This window comes from Gambusia affinis, linkage group LG02, assembly GCF_019740435.1.
Source record: "Gambusia affinis linkage group LG02, SWU_Gaff_1.0, whole genome shotgun sequence".
Classification (NCBI taxonomy): Eukaryota; Metazoa; Chordata; class Actinopteri; order Cyprinodontiformes; family Poeciliidae; genus Gambusia; species Gambusia affinis.
In genome coordinates, this window is record NC_057869.1 from 30092608 (window position 1) to 30103260 (window position 10653).

Sequence of the window (10653 nt, forward strand, 5' to 3'; positions counted from 1 at the left end):
GCTGTATTGATTGAGAAGAAAAAATTTTACTAGGTGTACAATTTAAATTCATCCCTGATAAGCATAGAGACTTTTATCAGTCAATGTTGGCATTCAGGCAAATAACACCAGTGTAACCTGGTTGTTGTTATAATTACACAAAATGTCTTTTTTGTTGTTGTTGTTTGTATTGTTCTCTACCTGACCGAAAAGCTGTCATTGTTTTGAATGTGTTACTTTAAGAACGGTAGCCCCTCCTTTTTATTTCTTCTTCTATGGTTTTGTCTTTAAAATGTTTGCGTCCCTTAGCCCCTCCCCCTTTGTCATGTTGTCCTGCGGGAGAGGTGTGTCCTATTTATTTTCTATCTAAATACTTCCAGTTTATTTGTAGATTTATTAAGTTAATTTCTGTTATGTATTTTTGTTTGTGTAGGACTTGGAGCGGGCAGCTTGTAACAATTGTTTTTCTGTTGGATATTTTCGTCAGGTATGTTGTATAAAAAAGATTTATTTTATTTAATGTAAATTCATCCATATTTAAAATTGTTAGTTGGGTAACTAGGTTTCTGTTTATCCTTCTTCACCTCAGTGGTGGAGGAATTATGGACATTCCTGACCATCCTCTATAACCTGCACAACTAGGGAACCAGCATGTTTGGGTAATTCTTGCACACTACTCAAAGTTTGATAGAAAAAAATGGTGGAAACATGTTTTGACAACAGCCCTTCAACTTACTCCACAATAACTTGAAGAGTCTAAATTAATGAATACAAAATTTTGAAAATCTTTTTAGTTTCACTGTTTGCTGCACATTTGTACCTGTCGTATCTGATGAAGTCATCATCATGGCGTCACCTCTTCGCAATCTGTTACAACCAGTAGATTACCAGATGGAGGAGGTAATCGAAAATCAGGGTTAAATAAAGACAATATACATGGACAGAAGAAAGAACAGTTTTGACATTTGGCTTCAAATTCATCCATATTTAAAATTGTTAGTTGGGAAAAAACATGTTTTCTTACTTTTTTGTCAACTAGGTTTCTTTATCCTTCTTCACCTCAGTGGTGGAGGAATTATGGACATTCCTGACCATCCTCTTCATGAGACCGTCTCTAGGGAAAACAGAGTACCTTCAGTCAGAGGCTTCTTCAAATTTGCTGTAATACAGACTGCTATAAAGGATCTTTCCTGACAACAGCCCTCACCATCCACAATAACTCTTTGAAGAGTCTAAATTAATGACTTACAACAACTTTTAATTTCCCTTTGGGATCAAAGTAGTATTTTTGATTTTGAATTATACTTTATTTTGCCAATCCGGGCTTCAGGGCAGAGAGAAGTTTTCCAATTTGAAGGACCGAAACTGACATAGTTAAGAATGAAAGCAGAAATATAATATCGCACCAGTAATATGAGTTTTAAAGATTTCAAGTGGACTCGAACTGGTTGGCCAGTAGGTGGCAGCATAAGGAGTAACAAACGAGACACCTCAATACTTGTATTATATCTCTCACGCACCGTGCGTTCGTCAATGACAGTCATGGAAACGACGTTAGACTTGGCGACTCTATAAATTGCCGTGACCGTCGGAATTCTTCCCCTTTGCGACTCGACTTTTGAAGGACACGCCTGAAAGAGCCTTAACAGCCCCGGAAGGTTTGAACTTGTTGATAAAGTCTACTTTGCAAAACTCGCTGAAGAAGCACTTGCTGAAGCACTTGCTGACGAAGCCTGTGGTTGAAAAACCTGCGAAAGATGGATCCTGGTCAGGACAAGCACCAGCAGGGTGACCACCCGGAAGGTTAATATTATTCTTCTACTATTTTTAATAAACAAATTATAGATATATTATAGATATAGATAGTAATGAATTGTTTAGTTTATTTTGTGTTAGTGTGTGTTTTTAAAGAAATTCCGACTGCTGTACTGAAAAAAAGACAATTAGCATACTTTGCTAGCATAAATCCTTCTTATCTAATGAGCCTTTGTCTTGACTGAAATTCCCTGTAAATGTCAGGAATGTTCAATTGTGATTTAGGAAATATATGTCTTTAGTTACTTATGGTCAAATTAGTTGAATTAATGTTAAGCTTATAATTTCACGTTATTTTTTGAAAAATGCGTGATAAACAATCAGTTTCCATGGATACGCTAAATAAAATACATTAAATATTTAATTTTATTTAAAAAGAAACAAACAAAAAACATTTAAAAATTCTATATCCTCCTAAAGTAGCCTTTGTTTTAACTGTTTAGTTTTGTTATTTAAAGAAAGGAACATGTTGATCTGTTTGTTTTAGCATAAATGCTGACATGGGTGAATTAATTTGAAAAAAAAAAGCACCGCAGGGGGAAGTTGTTTGAAATTTTGATGACTTCTTTGAAATATATAGTTTTAATAGGTCTCTTGCATCTGTGGGTGAAGCAAATTTGTGAGTTAATTTAAATTGTTTTGTGATTTCTGTGTTAGCTTACTGAAATTTGTGAATAAATGTCTGTGATGTTAACACTTCAGTTTGAGAAAAAGTTTTATGCTGGTTTGAAAAAACAGTTAAATATCTGTCCAATTCTTGGAAAAATAGATGATTCTTGGCCATTACTATTTTATTTTTTGAAAAATGCCCTTGTAAACATATTTGGTTTCCATGGAAATAATTAGTTTATTATGACACTCGAAGACGCTTTACATAATATCAGTAATGTTAAAATTTATTAGAAAAACAATTGTCCCGGTTTCAGTTAGCAAAGTTGTGATTTATTTATTAGTAATTTTTTTTTTTTTTTTTATTGCAGGGGGTTAAACTGCTTATGTGGTTTAAAAAGTTTTTCTTGTTTTGTTCAGAAATTTGGAATAAAGAGTCAGTTGGTGCCTGGTAGAACTTTTCAAAAAAATGCCTCGAAAACACATTTGGTCTCCTTGAATACGTTGCTTGATATAAAATGTTAATACTTGAAGATTAGAAAAATTTTAAGATATATATGTATTTCTCTACTATTATTACTAACTTATTAAATTGTTTGAATAATTTGTTATTTACATATTGTTGTTTTGGTCTATTGCATAGTTGGAGCTGTAATATATTTACAAGCTGATGACATTTTCAGGAAGAGTCAGCGATACTAATAGTTGTGTGGAAAACTTATTGTAGTTTGAGAGAATTATTTCAAGACTATCCATTCTGTTGACATTATCTGTCTCCATGGAAATGGTAACATTGAAAGAAGCATTTGGAGCAAATATGATTACGTGAACATTCATCTGAGTTTATTGCTGGATTGTGTGCAGCCCTGATCATCAGACTGATGTAATGAATTTATAGCAATATAAATTCATGTTATATGTTCAGCCATAACTGACACATTTGAAGTGATATTAACATGTGATAATAAAACTTCGGGGTGTGTGTACACACATCATGCACACATTATTATTTGTATTATTTTTGTCTGGATTGTCTCTAGGCAAAATATAGTGGCCATTTTAAGATTGAATATTGTTTTCTAAAACAGATAAACAGTTTTATTTTTGTAGGAACCCCTTGAAACTGGAAACTCGGGAAAAGCTGTTTATTTAGATCCCCAGTCTTTAAACTCTGACTTTTATAGACGTACATTTCTGCTGTTGGCTATATGTGGAAGTATGAAGGAATTTATTCATACTGTAGGATTTACTGATTGGTTGTCAGAGTAGCTGTGATTCTTAAAAGTTGTTGAGGTCAAAGGGATTTAATTTGATTAACCATTAACATTTTAGTCATTAAAAAACGCTAATGGAGAAATATTTTTGAAACCTTTGTAATACTTTTAAAGTATGAAAGTTATGTAAGTAACAATTTAAGTTTAATAGTAATGAATGCATAGTGTATCTTATTTTGTTATTAAGAAAGATAAAACATATCAGTTCAGCAGCATCAAAGATTTGTGAGTATGGTTTGTTACAGAAGGGTAAACTGAGTAACTCGTTGAAGTGTTTTAGTTTATTCACGCTAATGGTACAATCTAAGATTAAAGGTGTTTTATTAGCTATTAAAAAGTCCTCAACACAGCCTACAGCTCTTCAATTTATGTTGAAGAGTTTATGATTAGAGATGAACTATCAACAAGTCGAAATTTGATTTGCTGTTTTTAATGATGGATTGGTACCAAAGTTTGTTTCTCAGAGTTGTCCATACATACATTAGTTTTAATGTGTTCTTGTTTTTATGTAAATATGTCGGGGTTTTTTTGTTTTTGTTTTTTTTGCTGTTTTGTTGTTACTAAAGATTAGCTTTATTTATTCTATTTTTTCACATTTCACTCCCCATCAGTTTCTGAAGACAAGGAAGAGGAGTCACACTGGACTTCACCCCCAGTCTCGGTGAACAGTACTACCAGCTCCAGTGAAGATGAGGTTGGTAATAACAATACTAGCAGCTCCAGTACTAGCAGTTCTAGTAATAGCAACTCCAGTACTAGCAGCTCCAGTACTAGCAGTTCTAGTAATAGCAACTCCAGTACTAGCAGCTCCAGTGCTAGCAACTCCAGTGGCAGCGGTACTAGCAGCTCCAGTACTAGCAGCTCCAGTACTAGCAGCTCCAGTACTAGCAGTACTAGTAGCAGCAGCTCTAGTAGTAGTTGTACTAGCAGCTCCAGTGAAGACGAGGTTGGTAATGACTGTACTACCGGCTCCAGTCCGACAGTGGACCGTTCTTACGCTGTGTTAGAGCTGCTTGAGATTCTTCCTCTAAAATTTAAATACACATGGGATACCAGGATGGCTCAGAAGCCTCAAGAGCCCATTTTGCGTCTACAGGACTCCAAACAAACTGGGACCTCTCAACCTTACCAGGTAGGTTTGGAAGAGAACGCGGGTCTTGTGACATCTGTGACTGGCATGAACAGGAAGAGGACAAAGGCCAGTGATGCTGAAGAGGAGTCCCGCGCCAAGAAGACAAGGCACAGTGTTGGTGAAGAGGATCCCGTTTCGTCATCCCCTGTCAGCAGTCCCTCACAATCCATGGCGCATGAGGATCCCCTTTGGTCATCCCCTTTCCTCAGTCCCTCATGTATAATGGAACATGAGGATCTTGATTGGTCATTCCCTGTCATCAGTCCCTCACAGTACATAATGCATGAGGATCCTTTTCTGTCATCCACTGTCTTGTGTCCCTCACCATTGGATTTAATTTTGGAGGATCCTATTTTGCCACCCTCCATTTTCAGTTCTTCACCAATACCATATGAAGATCACATTCTGTTTTTCCCTGCCATCAGTTCCCCACAAAGTCTAGGTTTGAAAGAGGAACTGGGTCATGTGACATCTTCGACCTGCAGAAAGAGGACAAAGGGCAGTGATACTGAAGAGGAGCCCCCTGGCAAGAAGACTAGGCACAGTGTTGTTGAAGAGGATCCTGTTCTGTCATCCCCTGTCATTAGTTCCTCACAGTACATATTGCACGAGGATCCTTTTCTGTCGCCCACTGTCTTAAGTCCCTTACCATTGGATCCAATTTTTGAGGATCCAATTTTGCCAGCCTGGGTCTTCAGTCCTTCAACTACATTGGCATTTGAGGATCCCATTCTGTCTTTCCCTGTCCTTGGTTTCTCACCATCAGCACATGGCAAAGATTCAACTTTGTCATCCCCTGAAGACTGTATCTGGGTGGAGTCTGAAGAGGACATAGAAGAGGAACCAATACCATCAACAGCTGGGATTGGACCAGACGGAATTAGAGTAAGAAAGAGTTTCAGACAAGCGTGGTTTAGACCTCACTACAACTTGTCAAGTGACTCTGATTAGATTGGGATCTTGAAAAACTGAAGCCCTACCTGAGAAGTCCCATTAGGATATCATCCTTTCTTGGTTGTCTTTGTTAAAGCCAATGGCTTTCTAGCAGGACCGAGGACGCCTTAGGTAGCGTTTTGCGCCGGGGCTTTTCTTTATCCCACTGCTAGATTTTTTATTTTAGCTGTTAAGGATTCTAGCAGGACCGAGGACGCCTTAGGTAGCGTCTTGCGCCGGGGCTTTTCTTTATCCTGCTGCTAGATTTTTTTACCTTAGCTGTTAAGGATTCTAGCAGGACCGAGGACGCCTTAGGTAGCGTTTTGCGCCGGGGCTTTTCTTTATCCCGCTGCTAGATTTTTTATTTTAGCTGTTAAGGATTCTAGCAGGACCGAGGACGCCTTAGGTAGCGTCTTGCGCCGGGGCTTTTCTTTATCCCGCTGCTAGATATTTTATTTTACATGTTAAAGATTCGGGCTGGACAGGCAATGCTGACTTTTTTTGCTGTTAATCAATGAATGACTGAATGCTGTAGGACACTAATTTAAATTTATGACAAAGACCACACTGTTGAACAAAAATCACTAAAAGGAGTCGGACATGGCTGGTGCGTAAAAGATAAACGCTAAAAGGAATAAGACAACGCTACAGGATTAATACTAATCTAAAACAATCTTGCTGGGTAAAAATCAAACCTCAAAACTATTAAGACAACGCGGCTCGGGAGACTGGAATCAGTACAGTACAACACTGCTGCAAACTAAACTCTTTAAAATTTTAAGAACGTTTCTGACAGTTCTGATTTTTAAGACATGAAAAAACAAATGGAGACACAGTATAATCGGTTGAGCTCTGGTATAAACGGATTGAAACAGCGGTTTTAAAGTTATAACCATTCTGGTCTGGACACTATATAATCCACACAGTGACGCAAATTTACGTATGAAATAACAACGGCAGCGACAGTAAAAATGGAAGTTAATTCAAATGTTCAAGAGGAAGAGAGAAATAGGCAGGACCTTTGGATCCCAGATATGAACTGTTGATCCATGGATCAATCATTTGGTGGCTGGATTCCTAAACCTTCAAGTCCACATGTTAAAATGTCGTTTAAACTCGTTCATAATGGTTTTAAAGGTTGGTAATGTTGCTGGGTGTCAAACCTAAAATTTCTTAGGAATGAGAAGAGATAATGCTTTTTGGGGCAAATTCATCTCTAAAGACGGAGACAACGCTTCTGCGGGCAAATGAAATCTTTTAAGTAATGAGAAATTTTAATCTTTTAGTACTAATATGATGTCACGGTGGACAAAATAAAATGTAGAGGAATTAAAACAACACGCGTAGAACAAATTAAAATCTTTAAGAGATAAATATTTGGTTATGGCTTGGTCCAGTGACTTGGACCACCATTGATATATTCTGAGGACCACCTTTCAGGTAAAGACAAAAGTAAGTATCAGTCCCAGACAGAGCAGCTGGCAGTGATACTGCTTCTTCCTGTGCTTCTGTCTCAGTTTTCCTCTGTACTCTCCCATGTTCCAGGGTGTAGTAGCGGTGCTTCCCCACATGGTGCTCTCTAACATAGTAAATTGTTCTCACCTGTTCCTCCATTAATCCACTCTCCCAGTTCTTCTCTTTCAGGTTTTAGCTGCTCATCGCTGGATTCTTTCGTGGTTCTCCATGTGGTTCCTGCTTGTAAGTTTTTCCATTCAACAACACATAATATTGCTGGCATTGGCAACCATCAGCTTTATTAAATAAACACAGAAAGAAATTCACTATTAGTAGAAAGTGTTCCTCCATATAGAGTTAAAATTTACATTAAGGAAGGAAAGTGTGCCTGATAATATTTTGTATTAGAGACCAAATTAAAGCAGCAAGTCAATAAAAAATTAGAAGACAGAATTTATGATTGAGGGATTTAATTAAGAGCTTTTATCCAGAGGGAGACTAGAGAACAGGATCAGAGGGAAAGAAATAAAGAGGATGTGGAGTAAAAATAAACTATTAATCTCATAAAACAAATAGTTTATATGGCCATATTCATGTGTTACAACACAGAAAGATCCCAAAAAGAGAATAGACATAAAAAATACTGACAATAGACTCTGATCCCAGATCCAGACTTCTCAGATCTCTGATGTTCTGATCATCCCAGGTTGGATCTCCTGAGCCTGGAATCCTCCACCTTCAACACCGTCAGTCAGGTGGAGGAAGATAAGAGAACCTAGTTGGCGAAAAAAAGTAAGAACGTTTCTATCTACTAAACATGACGAAACATTTCAGATGGAGCTGAGTTGAGCTGAAAGTTACAAACTGGTTGTTTGCTGTCCATGATTATTTTCCTCTTTAACTCTTTTGTCTTTTCTCTATTTCATTTTTCCGTCAACTCATGTCACATGACCTGAGTTGACCAACAATTAAAGCAGAAGACCTGCTCCACCTGCTGTTCTACTGGTTGGAAGAGATTGTGGAAAAGGTGAGGACATGATGATGACTTGATCAGAAAGTCTCCTTCAGTCATCTGTTATTTAGACTGAATGAGTATCTGATTATGTGTTGATTCTCCAGCATCAGCGAGACAAGACAACAACTCTTGACCAACGAGGAGAAAGAAGACACATAGGACTGAGGAGACGCTAAAAATCCTGCTGGAAAACCAGAGAAGATGTTTCCTGATGATACAGGGGGGGCAGCTGAGGACAGGACAGCATAAAGAGAGAGAGATCATGTGAAGTGGGTCCTTGAATAACAAACCAAGTATTGCCACAGAATCTTATGTTGAAAATTCACCTGTTTATGAGTCAGAGACTGAATAATAAAGAATTTTAGAAACATTACAGCCAGCGCTGGTTTCTGATTCTGGATTCAGATTCTGCAGATCAATAATGTTTCTGATCATCCCAGGTTGGATCTCCTGAAACTGGAATCCTTCACCTTCAACACCAGCAGTCAGGAGGAGGAAGATAAGAGAACCCAGTTGACAAAAAAAGTAAGAACATTTACTTTTACACAACCAAAAGTTTTCAATATGCATGAAGTTCAGGTCAAATCTGATTCCTACTTTCTGCTGTACTTTCTCCTCACTGACACTTTTGTTTTGTCTGATTTTTTTCATAACAGCTGAGCTTTGATGAACTTTGTGCTGATGGACGGAGGGTCAGGAATAGAGCAGAGGACCTGCTGATCTACTGGTTCTAGTAGATTTTATAGATGGTGAGGTCATGATTATCACTTGATCAGAAAGTCTGATTCAACCATCTTGTATTTCGACAGAAATTAAGGAATGTGTCTGATCATGTGTTAATTCACTAGCATGACTGAAACAAGTCAACAGCACTGGACCAATGAGGAGAGAGAAGACAGAGAACTGAGGAGACAGAAAATCCTGCTGGAAATCCAGAGAAGTTTCCTGATGGATCAGGGGGAACAGCTGAGGGCGGGATGCAGAATAAAGAGACAGAGATCATGTGAAGTAGGTCCTTCAATAACAAACCAAGATTTGCCAACTGTTAATTTACTTACTGTTTTGTTGCACTTAAAACAAGCGAATGTAGTGTAAGAATCCACAGTAGCCAGCAGACAAATAATTAAGATCCTGATTCAAATGCTTGATTGGATTTGCAATATTACCTGTGCTAAACAAGAAACAAGATTAGACATATTAATATTTATGTGTGACTGTAAAACATCAATTTAATATCATGCTCTTTTTAGCATCATTAAGGTGATGGTTGTTCTAAATGTTTTCTAGATTCAAGGATGGCCTTTCAACCCTGGATGTCATTTATGCTTTGGAGCTTCATGCTCCTGTGTTCAGGCCTTTTATTTGCACAAATGTGGAAAAGCTGACATCACAAATGTTAGAGGAAATCTTTGAGGTTCAGCTCAGTGAAAATAGCAGCACCAGACGACAAGAAGAAACCAGACTGCTAGGATTCTCTTGAGACAGACCAAACCTCACTTTCCTGTTCAAACACTGTCAAGATACCAAAACCCAAGACACCATCAGTTCCAAAAAAAGACATGGACTTTGGAATACAAAACTCTTTGGACTTTATTAAGTTCAAATACAGAATCATAAAACACAAATGTGGATGTTGGCCTGTGAAGGCAGATGTTCTGCTCTGTTCAACTGTCACTACCAACTGTTATGACTATTGTTGAAAACTGTATTTACATGTAAACATTAGAAATGAAAATTTATGTCATCAAAAATTGTTACAATAAAAAGTGACATACTATTAACACATGGCTGATTTTTTTCTGGTTTTTTGTTGACAAATTATTTTTGAAAGCTAATAAAAAGGTTGGGGTCCAACTCAAACTGTGTCCACCAACAGGTCAGAGCCACACATGATGTGTTTCAGCACAACACAGGAAAATATCTGATGTTCAACATTATTCATCTAATTGACATACTAGCGTTTTGTTTTCATGTTGTGATTAGATCAGTTTTGACAAAAAAAAACAAATATGCATGTCAAAAGGAAGAGCTGGTGTCATTGAAAATTAAAAATTGAATTCTGTAAAACCTTTAGAGTTGCCAAGCACGCTGCTTATTGCTGGCTGATGACGACGACACCTGATCTGAATGAATTAAATTCAACATTCGAGGTCTTTTTGTGACGGTGAAAACCTTTTGGCTCAGAAAATCCTTTCAATTTAGGGCACATTTGTAAATGCAGCTTCGTTTTCAATGTTCCCTGGAAAAAAAAAAGGTTTCTCAGGCTGGAAACGTGCACCACTTCACTATTTCTCTAGACCATAGCTCGTTAGCTCAAGAAATGCTTCAAAACACCAGAGTGAGTTGGAGGTTTTATTCGGGCCCTGTTGATTAGCACAGCTTTCAGAAACAACAGCTCTATTCTGTGGTATCAGCCCAGCAAAGAGCTGAAATGACCTGAA

General features: G+C 37.5%; 1 protein-coding gene across 2 annotated transcripts; it reads left to right on the plus strand.

Annotated features, from left to right (window-relative positions):
- The first annotated feature begins 1361 nt into the window (after positions 1 to 1361).
- LOC122820856 (uncharacterized protein DDB_G0271670-like) lies at positions 1362 to 9993 on the plus strand. Of its 2 annotated transcripts, XR_006368865.1 has the most exons (9): positions 1513 to 1782; positions 4289 to 4371; positions 7373 to 7440; positions 7904 to 8224; positions 8317 to 8481; positions 8653 to 8737; positions 8869 to 8961; positions 9061 to 9220; positions 9500 to 9993. XR_006368865.1 is itself a non-coding variant. In XM_044098509.1 (8 exons), exons 1-2 carry the CDS (start codon positions 1737 to 1739, stop codon positions 5758 to 5760), a joined length of 1518 nt encoding a protein of 505 aa, XP_043954444.1. In that variant the 5' UTR covers positions 1362 to 1736; the 3' UTR covers positions 5761 to 7440; positions 7904 to 8224; positions 8317 to 8481; positions 8653 to 8737; positions 8869 to 8961; positions 9061 to 9220; positions 9500 to 9993. The 2 variants fall into 2 exon arrangements, 1 of the variants encoding a protein (XP_043954444.1); XM_044098509.1 differs by having other exon boundaries at positions 1362 to 1782; positions 4289 to 7440.
- Positions 9994 to 10653: the final 660 nt, after the last annotated feature.

Excerpts from the sequence above, each read along its gene's own strand:
- LOC122820856 (XM_044098509.1), top strand. The coding sequence starts at position 1,737 with ATGGATCCTGGTCAGGACAAGCACCAGCAGGGTGACCACCCGGAAG. Across the intron at positions 1,783-4,288 it reads GCAGGGTGACCACCCGGAAG|TTTCTGAAGACAAGGAAGAG; the intron begins GTTAATATTATT and ends ACTCCCCATCAG.